The 17,738-nt window shown below is 43.2% G+C and overlaps 1 protein-coding gene across 10 annotated transcripts in view; it reads left to right on the top strand.

Annotated features, from left to right (window-relative positions):
* The window catches only part of PPP2R2B (protein phosphatase 2 regulatory subunit Bbeta), a 512,526-nt gene that overhangs the window by 438,170 nt on the left and 56,618 nt on the right, over nt 1-17,738 (top strand). For all 10 annotated transcript variants that reach the window (XM_070465593.1, XM_070465592.1, XM_070465594.1 and 7 more), the window contains one exon: nt 14,742-14,906. In XM_070465593.1, coding sequence (XP_070321694.1) covers nt 14,742-14,906 — 165 coding nt within the window. The remainder of the gene's footprint in view (nt 1-14,741; nt 14,907-17,738) is intronic.

The raw sequence follows: 17,738 nt of genomic DNA, 5'->3' as shown, positions 1-17,738 counted from the left end.
AAGACTTAGCACTTGTGGAGATCTGTTCCCTTTTAAATTATATTGGCATCTGTGATACGCTTTTGTCCAAAGTTAGGGAAGTATTGAATTGCAAGTAGTGAACCAGGACTACCTTTGGGTTAGAACACTGAATCACTTCCTTTATGCAGAAGCATTTGTGTGTCATGAATTAGAACTTTATCAGCTATAATACCAGACTCTAGAGTTTAGTGTAAGGTTCCTTCCTCTTGTTGATGGATTCACAAATGGCCTGTATCTACATAATGGACCACAGTTACATAGGAAATGGTTTTCATTGTATCATAATAATGAAAGTAATAGTGGATTTGTTGAATTCCAGGCACTGCGCTGGGAACTTAAGATATAGAATCTCATTTTGAAAAGTGCACATATCATAATTGTCCAGCTTGATGAATTTTCACAGGCAGAGGACTCCTGTATAAGTAACATCTAAATCAGAAAATCAAACTTTATTAGCAATGCTCATGTCCCCATCATACTTCTTCAGTCTCTTCCTGCCAAGAGTATATTGGATATAACACCCCCATATTGAAATTATTATTATCTTCTGTTAACTCAAATTTAGAGAAATCAAGACAACTGCTGAATGAGTATATGACCCAGCATTCTCGTCCTACTATGTTGACCCTATATTTCATATTAAGATCAGTCATTTATTCAGCACCTATCATGTGGTTCATCCCACCACAGACCTGACTCTTCTCTTGAATTCCCAATCTTAATGATTTCACCACCCAGGCAGCTGAGTAACTGACGTAAGAGTCAATATTGATCCTTTCTCCCAGTTACCAGCCTCTCTACCCCCCAACCCAATTTGTCCGCGAGCCCTGCCTTTGCTTCCTCTAAAATGTATCTCAAATCAACTCATCTCTCTCCATCTCCACTCCTGCCAACCCACACCAGTATCGGCCATGGTGCTTTCACCTTTGTGACTGCAATATTCTATTCCCTGGTTTCTGTTCTTTCTCACTGTCCTACACCATACATGTCCCACATAATAGAGCGGGCCTTTCAAAGTGTAATTCGTATATCATTCCTCCCAGGACTAAAACACACTGGCAGATTCCGTTTGAACTTAGAATAAGGTCCAAGTTCTTAACCTTGGACTGTAAGATGGTCGTGTCCCTGCCCCCCTCTTTGCTGTCTTGACATACCACTCTCCCCGAAGTCACTCTTCTTCAGCCACCTGACCTCTTTTCTGTTCCTCGGTAATGCTTGTTCTTCCTTCCATTCTCTGCGTTTGTTGTTCCCTCTTCTTGGAATACTTTGCCCCCAGGGTCCAAAGGGCTGACTTTTTACATGTCATCATATAGATTTCAATCTCCTGTCACCTCCTCAGAGGCATTTCCTCCCACTAACTCCCAAGGAACCCCCAATAACCTTCTATCCCCATTAACTTATGTTTTTTTTAATTTGTGTGTTTCGGGCTTCCCCGTCTTTGAATGTGTATTTTATGAGAGAAGGAACTTTGTATGATTCATTCCTGTATCCCAGTACTTAGGATATTCTGACATACAGGAAGTACCATTTTGATGGGACATGTCAAGTTTGAAATACGAGTAGGTCACTAAAGTGGAGATAATCCGTTAGATAATTGATAATGAAATAGAATCTGGTGATTTCACCATAAGGGTATATTAGTTATAGTAACGCTCTGAATGTTCTGATATGAAATACAGTCCATAATGGCTCAAACATATAAAAGATTATTTCTCCTGTAAAGTCCGATATTGCTGATCTCCATCAGCAGGCAGCCTCCTCTAACCAGTGATTCAGAGCTTCGGGTTCTTTCCATCTTGTGGTTCCCCAGTGTTACGATGCCTTATCGGCATCTGTACAGCAAAAGAGGAAGATGGTGTAGGACCACACGAGGGAGACGCCAGTGAGCCAGGTTCTAAATTAGCGTGCGTGCCATTAGCTAACTCAATCCCATGACCACCTCTAACTGGGAGGCAGGCTGGGAAATGTAATACAGCTGTTGCACATGAATAAAAAGACCCGGTTTAGGTGCACAGTCCCCTGGTCTCCGCCACAGAAGAGTCTCCCAAGGCTTTTCAGGGAAGGCAGCTATAAGCCAGTGGTGGGGATTATGGAGACTGAGAACTGACCATGAAGACTGTGACTGACATCTTTTGTTGATCACAGAGCAGATGGGACATATTGTGTGAGCCTAGGAGAATCTGCCCCCAGATTCTGCCTGGAAGTGCAGCTGCTAACAGAACGAGTGTGGGTGGTGGTTCCCTGTCTGCCTTGACATCTATTCCAAGAGCCAGAAATCTGTTCAGGCTCAGCTGCTGTCACTCTGAGCTTCTGCTGTCCCCAGTCTAGGTGACATGTTTTCCGAACTTTGCCTCTAGGGCTTCAAGAGGGAGCGAAGTTTCTTTAGGCACTTTAGGAGACAGATGCCTTGGGGAGAACGCAGAGGGGAAGTATTAATAGCACAGTTGAGGTTATATTCTGCAGATGTGTGACAGCCTGCCAGATGCTGGCATACAAATGAGCCCATTCCATTCACCCTTAAAGCAGCCATATGTAAAATAATCATTGTCATCATGAGAATGATAATAACTGATATCTATATAGTTATTTTCAACCAAACCGCCCTGAGCACCGAGCAGACTCTACAAACTGGGCCCCTTTAGCTTGTTGTCTCTGAAGTGCAGCCGCCTCTGGGGTAGGAAGCAGCCACCTTTCAAAGCCTTGGCAAAGCACCAGCCACCAGACAGGCCTTCTTAAATCAGATGTTGTTTAGTGCCATTTCCATGGTGCTTCTTATCCACTGAAAGAGGCAGAAGAAACGTGGTTCTGGATAGAAAAATGTGGGATTCCCGAAGTATGGTATGAGTAACCCTGACATGAGAGGCAAACTGCTTCTAAATACTATGTGGATGTTTTTTGTTTTCATAATTATGTATTTATGACAATGAATATTATAAAATGCAGCTATCATATCCTATGACATCACAAATACTGAAAAATCCATTTGAATTATGTAATGTGTAAATGTAAAGAAAAGTACTAGTAGCCATTAAGGCAAGTAGTGTTGCAATATGGTTTTTAAAGTCATGGCTTCCAGTGACTAGCATTTGGTGTGACATTGGGGCATTGTGCTTGAGAACACAGTCTTTGGAGTCCAGCAAGCCTGAAATTCTCACCCAGCTCTACTACTTGCTGGCTGTGTAAGCTTTAACATGGCTCTTAACTTAGCCAAGTCTTTGCATCACGATCTGTAGAGAAGAGCTCTGTCAAAGAAGATTGTTTGAATTTTGTAAAAGGTGTTTATAAACATGCACATATACTCATACATATGTGTGTATATGTGTACATATATGCTTAGGGCAGTACCTTGCTAAGTAAATGATCAGCGAGCAGGGACCACCACAATCATAATTATCTTATTAATTATTTAGTTATATTTATTTTTTACTGCATTGGGTCTTTGTTGCTGCACTTGGGCTTTCTCTAGTTGTGGCGAGTGGAGATTCTTCAGTTGTGCCACATGGGCTTTTCATTGCGGTGGCTTCTCCTGTTGCAGAGCATGATCTGCAGTAGTTGTGGCTCATGGACTTTTGAGCACTGACTCAGTAGTTATGGAGCACGAGCTTAGTTGCCCTATGGCATGTGGAATCTTCCCAGACCAAGGGTTGAACCTGTGTCCCCTGTTTTGGCAGGTGGAGTTCTTAATCAAGAGGACCACCAGGGAAGTCTATAGTCATAATTATTGCTGAAGATAAAAGGAAACTAGAAACGTTGAGTGTTAAAAGGGTAGATTCTATTCTGTTGAATTTATTATCTGAGTCTTCTCAGTTCTAGACACCCCCTTCAGTTCTGTTGTTTGGTGGTGTTTGCAAGATGTTGCTCATTATACCCTAGTTATCAGATACCTGAAAGGTCTCTGAGGTCCAGGCCTTGTGTTTAGCACCATATCAGAGGGAGACATTCCTAGCCTTGTGGCACCTGGTCTTGTATCCTCTTCCTTTCATCCATAGTCAGCCTGTCCCTGTTTTGTGTAACAGGTTCTAGCATAACATGGTCAGACTTTGGCCTTAATGGGTTAACTACATCAGGACAATAACAACTCATTTCTAGATTAGTGGTTTTCTAGGGCAAAAGGCAGCCCTGACTTTTCAATAAAGTAAGGATGTTTCTTAATTATGAAAAGTATTATATACCTAGGATCCTTTGAACTCTGTTCTCAGTTCTAAGAAGGAGTTGACTCTGGGCTCCTACCTAGTCCATTTTGGAACCTATTAAATAAATCCATATCAAGTAAAAGTAATGATAACAGCCCTCCACAACTATATACTGAGACCTAGTTTGTTCTAGGCACTGCGTTAAGCCACAGGGAAACAAGAATAAAAAGAAACAAATTTTCTGCCTTTAGAATGACGTTAATAAAATAATCACACTAATGAATATATAATTACAAACTGAAGTAAATCCTGCAAAGAAAGGAAATATGGTTTGGTGAATGCATTTTTAAAAACCTGATGTAGACTAGGGAATAAAACAAGGCTTTGCTGAGGAAGTGATTGTTGAGTTGAGAATTTGTAAGAAGATGAGCATGAGCTAACTTGGTAAAGATCAATCTATCATGTACAAAGGTCCTGTGGTAGGAGGGAGCATGATGTGTTGGTGGAACTCAATGAGGTCCAGAGAGTGAAGTAAATTTGTAAGCAAGGCTGGAAACATGAGCAAAGGACATACCTTGTGTAAACCCCAGTCTCTAAGCATGAGACAGAGGGTTTCTCTGGAAGAAACCAACTGGATGCCAGAGTGCTTCATCTCTGAATTGGTCTTTATCACCCCTCTGCATCAGCCTCACTTGTCAGCTGAGCAGATGTCCTTTTGGATTTTGATTCCCTGATCATAACCACAACTTTTGGCTTCTAGTTTCTGTCACTCCTTAGTACCATGGACAGCAGCCTTCCTTTTAACCCAGTAAGATTTCTCTGGGCAGGCTTTCAGGGAAGCTATGGGGCTTCCCAAATTTCTCTCCCTTGCTGCTGTTGCAGCTTTATCCCATGGCTTAATGCAGTGCCTAGCACCAACTAGGTGCTCAGTATACAGTTGTGAAGTACTGTATCTTTACTTTTACTTGATATGGATTTAATTTAACAAGTTGCATAATGGACTAGGTAGGAGCCCAGGTCTGCTCCTTCTTAGTCCTGTCCACAACTGCCCATATCAATCTTAGTCTGACATTTAGTTTAAAAGCAGAGCATCCCTTCCAATAACGCATCCAGCACATTGGCATGTGTGTGCCACAGTAGCCCCTTCCTTGCCATATTAAACACCACCTTGGTGGATTTTCCCAGGCCTGGTGCCTTGCTTGTGTGGTTGCTGACCCTCTGCATCTGAAACCAGATCTAGGGCTTCGGAGTCTGGGTATTTCTCTGCCCTTTGAACCTCATGTTATCAGGAGAAAGGATGAGAAGGCAACTCTGCAGACTTCTTCTGGGGCTCCTTGAACTTCCTTGGAGTTGTATCACTCAGTAGTTGGGAAGGCAGACTCTGGAGTCAGATTCCCTGGATTTGAATCCAGCTTCCTCTCCTAAAAGCTGTGACCTTGACAAGTGTTTTAACATTTCTCTGGCCTTCAATTTCCTCATCAGTTAATGGGGATAATAGAAGGTTGTTGTGAGGTTTAAATGAGGTAGTCATTAAAGTACTTAGCTGAGTGCCTGGCACAAAGTGACGACTATAAACAGTAGCTTTTATTATTGGGGGCATATTTTAAGTTCCCTATTCTTCTTATCCTGGATCCCATTCTTGTTGCTTGGATCCCATTCTCTGCTAAGAAAAGCACAGGTTAAATGATCTACATCCAGATGGTGCAGTGGTAAAGAATCTGCCTGCCGGTGCAGGAGACACAAGAAATTGGGTTTGATCCCTGGGCTGGGAAGATCCCCTGGAGGAGGAAATGGAACCCCACTCCAGTATTCTTGCCTGAGAATCCCATGGACAGAGGAGCCTGGTGGGCTACAGTCCATGGAGTTGCAAAGAGTTGGACAAAACTGAGCAACTGATCATGCACACATCCAGGCCTGGTATCTTGGCCTATTGACCTACTGTGAGTTTTCTGCATCTTAAAAAAAAAAAAAAAAAAAAAAACCTTGCCTAAAGAAGGATGCTAAGTCACAAGAATAAATTAGTGTAAAACCCCAAAACATTTAAAGATTTTTATTTTATTGGAATATAGTTGATTTACAGTGTTGTGTTAGTTTCTGCTATAGAGCAAAGTGAATCAGTTATACGTATACATATATCTACTCTTTTTAGATTCCATTCACATATAGGTAATTACAAAGTATTGAGTAGAGTTCCCTGTAGATAGCTAATGAAAACTCATCCACATTTACTGAGCACTTATGGTGTGCACTGGAGATGCCACGATGAATAAAAAATACATCCCTGATATCATGGTCCTTGTAATCTAGAGGGAGGATGAATTCAACCAGAGAAGCAAAACCAGTAAGAGAGTATATGTGGGTGTCCAGAGAGAGAGAGACAGATTGACATATTACAGTGAATTAGCCTTGCAAACCCAAAGTCTTTAAGGCCAGCAGTCAGGCGTAGAAAGACCACAAGAAGCTGGAACACCACAGGCGGGAACACCACAGGCCACGATCACACACGGCCATCAAGATGGACGATTGAGAGGGAAGGGAGAGGAGTTGTAGTCTCAGCATCTGTTGGGCTCTCTTCCTCAAGGAAGACTAACCTTGGTTTAAACGCCTGCCAACAGACTAGTTCAGGCCCACCCAGGATAAATCCCTCATGATTCAATTAAAGTCAACTGACTGGGGGCTTTAACCAGGTCTCAGGGTCCATTATAACAGCATGTAGATCACTGTTTGACTGAGCACCAGGGGAACCTGTGCGTGCCTGCAGGGTGGCTGCTTTACCCGCCCCAGAGAATGATCCTTGTTACCCCACCACAACCAGAAACATTTTAGAAGTGTTGAGCTTCACCAAGTTAACATTTCACAAAGCTTTCACAGTGAGCATGTGGACAGAGGGAGACAGACATGTAACCATACTAGGGAGGATGAGACTGACAGGTTTTTGTTTTTGTTTTTTTTTGGGGGGTGGGAGGGGGCCTCTATGAAGTAGCAGGTGGATTATATCATCTCCTATAGTTTTATTCCTCTCTTTGTTGATAAATTCACAAGTTCAAAGACATTTAAAATGAGGATTAGATAGTAACTGGCCACAGGATTTGAGATTAAAATCTAAATCTGTTGTTTAGTCGCTAAGTCATGTCCGACTCTTTGCAACCCCATGGGCTGTAGCCCGCCAGGCTCCTCTGTCCATGGGGTTTCCCAGGCAAGAACACTGGAGTGGGTTGCCATTTTCTTCTCCAGGGGATCTTCCCAACCCAGGGATTGAACATGCCTCTCCTGCATCGGCAGGTGGATTCTTTACCACTGAGTCACCAGTGAAGCTCCAAATCTAGGCCTGCCTCACTCTTATATTCCAGGAAAACACCCTCTATCACGGTATCTTAAGTGTAATCCCAGAGGTACGGTCAAGGTGATATGGATACATAGGTAGGAAGGATCATGAAAGAAGGGCTGGAACATTTCATACAGAAAGGAACATGTGCATTGGCCTTTGAAGCAAGTATTGAGTGTTTTCTAATGGAGAAATTTCAAGCTGTGTCACATGAATAGGAAATAGGAAATAGAAATAGGAAATAGGAATAGGAATAAGAAAGAGGCTGTGGTTATGGGACTTTCAAGTACCCCCCACCCACAGTTGTAAAGGACATCTTATCCCATGTCTTTTGCAGCTCAACACGTGTCCAAAAGCACCTCATAGGGCACCATGTGTCTCTTTGTCAGTCCTCTCACACTGATCCTAGCAGTTGGCAGAGCCCTCCACGAATATTTGCTCATTGGCTTTTTAAGCTCTTGAGAGAGGAAGACCCCTCGGAGTCCTCTTCAGAGATTTTCAGTGTGTTGCCGTCCAACAGCAAGTCCTTTCTGCTGACAAGATCTGGATGGCTTGTAATCACTGCTTTATACCCAAAGATTCAATCAGACTTTGGAATAAAGACTCAAATCAACTCATGTCCCCTGAAACAGAATCCAGCTCTAATATGCTCAGTTTTCAAGGTCATGATAAGGCTATTCTCCACTTTCAGTACTGGCAGACTTGAAGCGCTATCTGAAAACCCTCGACTGCTTTTGAACATGGGTGTCTTACCCAGGTGAATCTAGAGTCCAGTCTCTGACTCGACAGGCAGACTGGCCTCCTGCTGGACCCTGCTATCAGTAATTGGCTTAGAAAGAAAGGGGAGAGAAAAAAACTCAGTATCAGCACAATTAGCAGAGATCAAGACAGAAGCATATGAGAGAATATCTTCAAAAACTCACAAACCTAATGCATATAAAAGTTATCTTTGGGGAAAAATACACGTCTTATTTCAAAGTTGGGATTATTCAATCCGCTGCAAAAATATTAAATAAATAACTTTTTCTCCACTGTCTTATTTGATCATCAAAATTTCTCAGACTAACAGAGTTAACAGGATGATACCCATTCAAAGGCAAAGAAATTGAAATCCTGAGAGAAAGAAAATGACTTTCCTGTATCTTGGAGCAAAATAGAGTTGGAAACAAAATGAATTCTAATCTTTTGACCCCACTTGTTACAATCGCAGTGTTTAACACAATATTGTCTTCAGCTTTACCCAGAGATGAGGTTCCTGGTATCTCAACTGTCTCATAGCTGGTTCTAAGCTAAGGAAACTACTGTATTCACTGTTTGTTTTCTTGGTTTAATAATATGCATTCATTATAGAGATTATAAAATGACCTATAATCTCACCACCTAATTTTGTGTATATACAAGGAATTTACATCACAATTTTAATGCTGGTTAATTCCACAGTAGGGCTCAGAAAAATGAGGAACTTTTTAAATTCTTTATTTATCCAGGAAGTCATCTTCTGTTCAATCTAGGGTCTCACACACACACACACACACACACACACACACACACACACACACACACATATGCACACATACACACTGCCCATTCACACATATGTATTTTCTCCCTTCCCTGTTTTGCCTATTTAGCAGTTATTACTACCTAATAAATTATATATTCTATTTATTTATCTTGTTTAGTGACCATGTTCCCTTCTAGAACATAGGATCCATGGTTTAAGGGATTTTTTGATCTGCTGTGGTCACAGCTATATCTCCTGTGCCTGGAACCTATCCCTAGCAGATTCTTTGTGAATATTTATTAAATACATGAAGGAACAAATGAATGAACCCAAGCTAGCATTTTTAAAGGATAATTTAATACTAACCTTAAAATGAAATCCCTCTGTAAGATATAACTATATTTTCTTCCATTCTATTCTCTCATTCTTTTTACATGCCTATGATCAGACTGTATATATTTTTATCTAACTTACCTCACCTAAAATTATACATATGTATAATAAGCATTAAAAAATCTTGACTTTTTCAATCTTAAAATAGTACAACGTCATTAAAAGAAAATGTAGAAGTGAAAAAACTGATCATTGAAAAGAAATTCATAGACCCACCCCAGTAGAACTATCAATGACATTTGGTATTTTTGCCTTTTAGGCCATCAGTTTCAGAGTATAAATTTTAAATAACATTATGGTCACACTATAGATAGAATTTTTCCTGCAAGTTGTTTAACAGACTTGGCATTTTATTGCATAAACAATTTAATGATATCAACCAGAATTTACTCAATCATTTCCCTATTTCTGTGTATTAAGGTTGTTGTCAGTCTTTCTCCTTTATAATGTTTCTATAGATATTTTGATAGAAAACTTTTCCAAATTTGGGATCAAGGAAATGACTCTTGAATGGTCCCCATCTATCTCCCCTTGAGCATCCTGCCATAACCCTCTTCATCTCCTTACCCCACTGATGTAATTTATGGCCTTGGCTTTTTATTTGTTTGAAGCTGATCCCTTAAGAGGTGACCTCCTAGTGTCTTCAATTATTATTTTAAATGATGCCTTAGGCCATTGCCTGGCACAGCAGTGCCCTCACCTTCCCACCTCCTGCCTTCCAAGCGTGGAGCTCAGCTGCCAAACTGGCTGTGCCCCCTCCTGTCCCCAGCGCTGCCTCGAGTCCCAGCAGAGAGGCATATTAACCCCTTTTGTTAGCAGAGGTAATTTGCCTGGGCTCAGCATTAATAAGGAATGCCATAAGCGGTTGGGGTCAGGATGAACAGATCTGTCAAGCCCCAGGGTTAATTTAATAGCAATCTGTTGGCTGTCTGCCTTGTATATTAGCCGTGAATCCATTGCTCTGTTTTGCCTTTGCTATTTAGTTCTTTGGGACAACAGGGAAATAATTTGGATAGAGAGCTCTAAAAGATGAGGAAAAGAAAATTGACTGTCAACATGCATCATTCCATTTCCAAGATAATACAGGGAGCCAAGCATTACTCCTTTCCTGTCTCCTTCCCTCCCTACATGAAGGGCACAACCACACATGCTGGAGGTGTGTATCTCCCTTGAGAACTGTATAAGGAAAAAGACTGAGTTTACAGATAATGCATGTAAAATATGCTCTCTTGTCATCCCCACACACTGTTGAATTTTTGGAAATTAGACTCCTAAATGTTTTTAGAACTCAGAAAATCCTCCATCAGTTAACAATTCAAGAAACCCTTTATCTTGCTTCTGTCTCAACTTACAGTTCCTTAAAAAAAAAACTCCTAGGTCAGATGCTGGGTCCAAATTCTGGTTCTGAAAAATGTAGTGCGCAGAGTGGTGGGCAAATTGAGCGAGCACCAGTTCCAAGCAGAATCCCTCTCAGATAAGCCAGGGGAGTTTCAAGAGAGCCTGAATTACATTGCTGAGAAAGGCCGGCTCTGTGGGGGCCATTCTCAGTGAAGGAGGGTGGAGTGTGGTCAGGAACCAGGCTCTGGAGTCGAACAAACCTGGGTTCAGATGCCAGCTCCACCCGCTACCATCATATAACATTAAGTAACTTACCTCTGTCACTGTTTCCTCTGCTCGAAAACAGGTCTATTAATAATATTAGCGTCATAAGGATGAGGTGAAAAGCAAATGAGACAGTGCGTGGCACTTGATGAACTTTGGCAACTGCTTTTTATTTTCGTATTATCTTCCTTGTCCTTATCACCACAATTACTAAAAAGAGGATTGGAGTCATGGCTTTTCTCCTGAACCCCATAAGTTCAGACCCAAAGAAGCACTCTATTTAGTCACAAGGAAGTTGCCTGGTTGTGAGGGATGGTGGGCAGGCTTGGAGGTCCAGGATGGATGGAGGGGGAAGGAGAGAGGAAGGGTCCAGAGGCAGCAGCCCTAAGCACACTCAATTCTCATGGTGTTCTTGAAGGTGGAGGATGCTCCTGGTTTCATATATATGTTTAAGCACTTCATTTTCACACGTTCTAACTTGTGAGCTTTATTTTTAGGTGAGAAAAAAAGTAACCAGAGATGTAGCACCTCCCCTTCCCACACAGCCAAGATCCTTTCCAGTTAAGCTTGTTTTTAGAGCTGTACTGATAGAGGTTGAGAAAGCTGACACCAGATTTTCTTGCCCTATTTTGGGGAAAGAGAAACATGCTCACTGGCACAGTGGAGTATGGAGGCTCTTTCTGGAGGGAAATGAAGTCTGACAACAGCTGAACACTAACCTCTGCTCACCCCACCCTGTATTGTGGCTACAAAGCCCAGGGCATGCATGGGTCAGGGGGCTGGAGAGAACCCCAGAGCTGCAGCTTGGGGCCTTCTTCTGGGGGGAAACAGGCTCCTGTTCCCCAGCACGCGATGCTAACTGTGATAATATTTATAACTCTGAGAGCAGTTGAGTTGAAAGGTAGTATTTTATGAGTCCAGGGGACCTACATGCTCTGGAGACACAAGTTATATCTGTATCTGGGTTGCTGAGGGAAATTGTAGCAAGATGTAATGTTAGTTCAGTCTCAAGCTAATTTTAGAAAGAACCCAACAGGATTTATAAGAGATAATTGAAGGAGAAAGAGGCACAACTAGATACACAGCCATTATTGCCTCAAACCAGGAGCATGGGTGATGTTTGCTAGTAGATGACTACTTTGTTAGTGCTAATGTGACTAAAAATATCAGTGCATTTACTCATTACTCTTTTAAACTCTAAGGAGATTAGGCCACCAACCTCACAAAAAAACATAGACTTATCCATCCCAGTCTAATGGCATTGTCTGTCTCAAGTTATTGCTTGTTGATTCAATGCAGTGTTTTCCAAAATGTGATTCGTAAGTTCCTGGCACACACATAAATGTGTTCATTTTAATTATTAAATGCATTTATTTCAGGTGTGTTATTTAAAATGTAACTAGCTTATTAAACCAATGATTTCATGAATATTGGGTTACTGATTACGAGGCTGAGTAAAGAAAAAAGTAAGTTGATTTAAGTTCACCCATAGAAACAAATGTTAAGTTAAAAAATGCTACCTGGTGATAAACAGGAGGGGCAAAATCACAAATATGGCTCAAAAGTGAGAATCATTTTGGTTCACAGCATCCGCATCAAGAGACCTCTTCCTATGCTGGTTCTCAGACAGCAAGCCCTCAGGTACCTCCCTACCTGCACCCAGGTCCCCCGTGCTCTCAGTAGGAATGTGAATGGATCAGCACAAACTCATGCCCACTAAAGGTGTTTGTTTCTGTTAGGTCACCATCATATTGATAGATGAAAGGCCAAATGTTTGATTTCAATACACAAGGAGATGTTCCTTAAAAATAGAGGTATGATAATTCTTCATCAGAAAGGAAAATACTCAGGACAAAAAAAGAAAGACGATGATAAAACTAGGGGTGTATTACATGGGAGGCCAAAACTACCCTGCTGTGCAATTGGATGGCTTCTTTTTAATACATGAACTCCCACACAAGCTCTAAAGCAAATCACAGTTTGTGGAGATTTGAGATCCTGTATATCTTCAGTAAGAGAAATTTTGCATAATTACTAAAAAGTGCAAATCTTGCACCTGGGATAAAATCCTACCACTGCCATTCTTTAGCCATATGACTTGGGGCACGTTACTTACATACTCCAAGAGTCTGTTTCCACCCTTTAAAAAACAAGGATAAGTAAAGTGCTGATTAGAGAGCTGTTATAAGGATTAAATGAAAGAAAGCACATGACGTGCTTTGCACAGCGATTGACCTGTAGTCAGTGCTCAGTAAGTGGTAGCAACTGTTATTATTATAATTTCATTGACATATTTTTATTTTATTGCAGTAAAATTATTTTACAGTTTTGTGTTAGTCTCTGCTGTCCAGTGAAGTAAATCAGCTCTAAGTATACATATATCCCCTCCCTCTTGAGTCTCCTTCCCGCCCGCCCCCATCCCACCCATCCAGGTCATCACAGAGCACCAAGCTGAGTTCCCTGTGTTATATGGCAGCTTCCCATGAGCTCTCTGCTTTACGCATGGTGGTGTATATATGTCAGTGTTTCTCTCCCAATTTGTCCCACCCTCCCCCGCCCTCCCTGCGTCCACAGGTCCATTCTGTACGTTTGTGTCTCTATTCCTGCCCTGCTAATAGGCTCATCAGTACTATTTTTCTAGATTCCACATATATACATTAATATATGATATTTCTTTTTCTCTTTGTGACTTAACTCTGTATGACAGCTCTAAGTTCATCCACATCTCTACAAAAGATCTAATTTCTTTCCCTTTTATGACTGAATAATATTCCACTGTATCCTACTACTGCTGCTAAGTCCCTTCAGTCATGTCCGACTCTGTGCGACCCCATAGATGGCAGCCCACCAGGTTCCCCCATCCCTGGGATTCTCCAGGCAAGAACACTGGAGTGGGTTGCCATTTCCTTCTCCAATGCATGAAAGTGAAGTCACTCAGTCGTATCCGACTCTTCTCGACCTCATGGACTATAGCCTACCAGGCTCCTCCGTCCATGGGATTTTCCAGGCAAGAGTACTGGAGTGGGGTGCCATTGCCTTCTCCGAATATTCCACTGTATATATGTACCAAATCTTCTTTATCCATTCATCTGTCATTTAGGACATTTAGGTTGTTTCCATGTCCTGGCTATTGTAAATAGTGCTGCAGTGAATGTTGGGGTATACATGTCCTTTTAAATTATGATTTTCTCAGGGTAGTTCTGATTTGACTTTTTTAAGGAACCTCCATAGTGGCTGTCTCAATTTACATTCCCACCCAACAGTACAGGCAGGTTCCCTCTCTCCACACCCTCTCTAAAGATCTAAGGGGTTTTGTGGGAGAAGATTCACAGTCTGTCCTAGATATAATTTATCAGCCCAGGGGTTTGGTTAAAATTTCAAATCTATTGAATTGTTTGGTTGTGATGGGACTGGTTTCTTAACCGCTGTTGTAAAATGAGCAATGAAAGCCCTTGCCTCCTGGCACAGTTTAGCCTGACTGCATGAGCAGGTAACTTTAATGTGGATGGAGCATCTGCGTGTGACGGGGGATGGAACCCCGATTAGGGCCTGGGGGGACCCGAGGTCTAGTTCTCCCTTTGGCCACTGAACGTCCCTGGGCCGCGTCTGCGTGAGTCCGGTGATAGCCGCCTGCTCACAGAGTCCTGATGAGGCCCCTCCGTGTGTGCTCCGCGCTGACCTGTTCCTCTAGATAAAGCCACGATGCTTAGTCCCCGCTGAAGCGCCCCTCCCCGCGGCCCCCTCCTTGACTCGTCTGCGCCAGATATCGTGGACATCAAGCCGGCCAACATGGAGGAGCTCACGGAGGTGATCACGGCGGCCGAGTTCCACCCCCACCACTGCAACACCTTCGTGTACAGCAGCAGCAAGGGGACCATCCGGCTGTGCGACATGCGGGCGTCGGCGCTGTGTGACCGGCACACCAAGTGTGAGTAGCCAGCCGCCCCAGGGCTGAGGGGGGGTGCGCCCCGGCCCCGACACGCAGAGGAGAAGGGGGAGGGCCCGGGGCGCTGCCGTCCTTCCCCACCTCAGACACGCGGGAGCAAGGGAGCTGCACACGCGCTGTCCTGACTCGGAGGTCGGCCCCAAGTCTGGTGTTTGAGTCAAGAGAAAACCTTTACTGGTGTCGAATCCCACCAGCGCTGGCTTTGGGCCGTGGAAGACAGAGGTGAATAAGGCCTGAGTCCTGTCATTGTCACATTGTGATATGATCTGAATTATGTTCTAAGATCCCTCTTGTGGCCCTGGGGGAAATGAACCTGAGGACAGGAAGCGGGGTTGGGAGGACCAGTTAGGAGAGGGTTGTGATATCAGGCAGGAGACTTGGATAGCCCCGACAAGGGCGGGGCGTGAAAGTGGAGAGGAGTGGGCGGGTTCTGGACAGATCCTGGCAGTAGAATCAACTGGACTTGCTGGACAGTTGGGGAGCCTGTGAATATACAGGAATCGAGAATCGCACCTTGGGACAGTGACTAAGTTCATACTGTAGTGTGTATTTGGAAGTTGTTGAGAGAAGATCTTAGAAGTTCTCATCGTAAAGAAATTGCAATTCTGCATGGTGATGGATGCTAACTGAACGTAAATGTTTGCACTGTATACATATATCAAGTCATTATGTTGTATGAAACTAATATACTATTATATGTCAATTATATCTCAATTTTTTTTTAAAGTAGCAGCTGAGGGTCAGGGATTATTAGCTTCATGGAGAGGGTGAGGCTTTGAGAAGCAGCACCCTAGAAGGCGCAGTGGTTCTAGTGGGCACTCAGGAGGGCTTCAGAGAGGGGGGTGGGGTCGAGTCCCCCAGGCTCACAGGCCTAGGGGTCACGCTGGAGTTTTCATGGTGTTGATGGTTCAAAGCAGCTCCAAACTCATGGGGGCTGAGTGCTTGGCGGCCAAAGGCTAAGACCGATGTAAGCGAGTGAAGCAAGAGCCAGGTGTAGTGGACAGGATGGACCTGGGGCTAGTGGAGAGATTTTCTAGAAAACAAAACGCTTCCTGGAGTAAAGGTGCCTGGAGGGCAGCCGTCATCCGTACCCAGGGTCAGGCTAAAGAATGTGCAGCTTCCAAGATGCTCAGGAGCCACAGGATCTGAGTGTCTGGCCAGCGCCGTCTGCCGGGGCCGCTCTGCCACTGAAGCTTGCCATGAAGAACTGGGAGGGAAGCCCTCTCTCCCCCAGAGCCCCAGTTTTTCATTTTAATTCCTAGTGATGTGAGCAAGGTGATGATCATCTGTATGAGGTGTGGCTTGGAGTCGGGTGACTATCTGGGTCATTTTGATCGTGTCCATGTACTCCTTTGCTGTGAGGAGTATTGCCCAGGGGAGCTGGTATGACTAGTGTGGTGGGATGTAGATTGCATGGATCCTGGAGTCATATAGACCCAGCTCAGAGCCAGGCTAATCTCTTATTAGCCACCTGACTTTGTCCAACTTTCCCTTACCTTTCCAAGCCTGTTTTCTCATATGAAAAATGGGTAAGATAATATCATCCACCTCATGGGTTTGTCGCAGGGCTTAGGTAAGATAATCATTAAGAATTGTTAATGAGATGTGTCATACTGAGTGTATTTTACACTTCTGGAAGATTTTGATTCAGATGCTCCACATGTCCAGTACTCAATAGCAGCTCATATATTGACAGTGCTGACTTAAGACTGACCTAAGACACTTCCTTCATTGCAGAAGGCTCCCTTGACGACTGCTGATCTGTACTGTCGGCTCCTTGAGGCCATGGACTTGTCCTGTTTTGGTCACTGTTGATTTCCCAGCACCTGAAATAGTACCTGGCTCGTGATAGATGCTTTATCAATGTTTGTTAGTGTCTGTGCTGATATTGATCTTTGAGCCAACAAGGGGGCCTGATATGGCTGGTATATAAAGAATGACTTGGAGAAGGAACAGGTGAAGTTCAGGAGGAATGCAAGAGCCTGGTCATAATGGCCATGATAATGGACTTAACTTTTCTTTCGAACTAAATGAACAGCCACTAAATTAACCCGGGGACTGATCTGACTACAGTTATTTTTTGGAGAAGCTGCTTAGACTGAAGAAGAAGGATGGATGTTGGGTTCTGTCTGGGAGAACAAAGGGACACAAGGAAAGAGGTTAGGAAGATCCTATAATGAACACAAGGATTTCTTAACAATACATTGTTAAATTAAGGGCACAGGATTCTTTCTTTGGTGGAGGTGGTTGTCCTATGCATTGTAGAATGCTTTTCAGCATACCTGGTCTTTTCACGCTAGATACAAGCAGCAAAGGCCAGTTGTGACAACTCAAAATGACTCCAGACATTGTAAAATATCCTGGGGTGAAAATTGCTTCTAGCTGAGAACTGCAGATCTAGACTAAAATTCATTGGCAGGTCTTCAACATGATCTTCTTGTATCTGTGATCTGTCCATTGCTTGTAAGCATTCTGAGAGGTAAAATGGAAAGGTAAGACATCTCCTAACACTCAAGCAATGTCAAGTTTGGCTGATGAGGCAAGATGTACCTGGGACACCCAAATGAGTGGTGGAGACAATTAGGGGTATGGACATTCATAGGAGCGTGGGACATTGGAGGGAGACCTCAAAATAGGGAGGCAGAGGCTGAGGAGTCATGTTGAAGCACAAGTAGAATTTGGTTAGGTGAGAAATGGAGAGAAGGGTGTTTTTGGCTTTGCACACAAGGGCACAGCCTTCAGGGCAAAAACCTGAAGTTAGGACGTGATGTAACACCTTTAAAGAGTCTTAGCAAGAAGTGTTGGGCTTGGGTT

Source organism: Odocoileus virginianus, chromosome 3 (assembly GCF_023699985.2).
Source record: "Odocoileus virginianus isolate 20LAN1187 ecotype Illinois chromosome 3, Ovbor_1.2, whole genome shotgun sequence".
Taxonomy (NCBI): Eukaryota; Metazoa; Chordata; class Mammalia; order Artiodactyla; family Cervidae; genus Odocoileus; species Odocoileus virginianus.
Note: the sequence above shows the minus strand (reverse complement) of the source record. Positions and strands in the feature narration are given on the sequence as shown.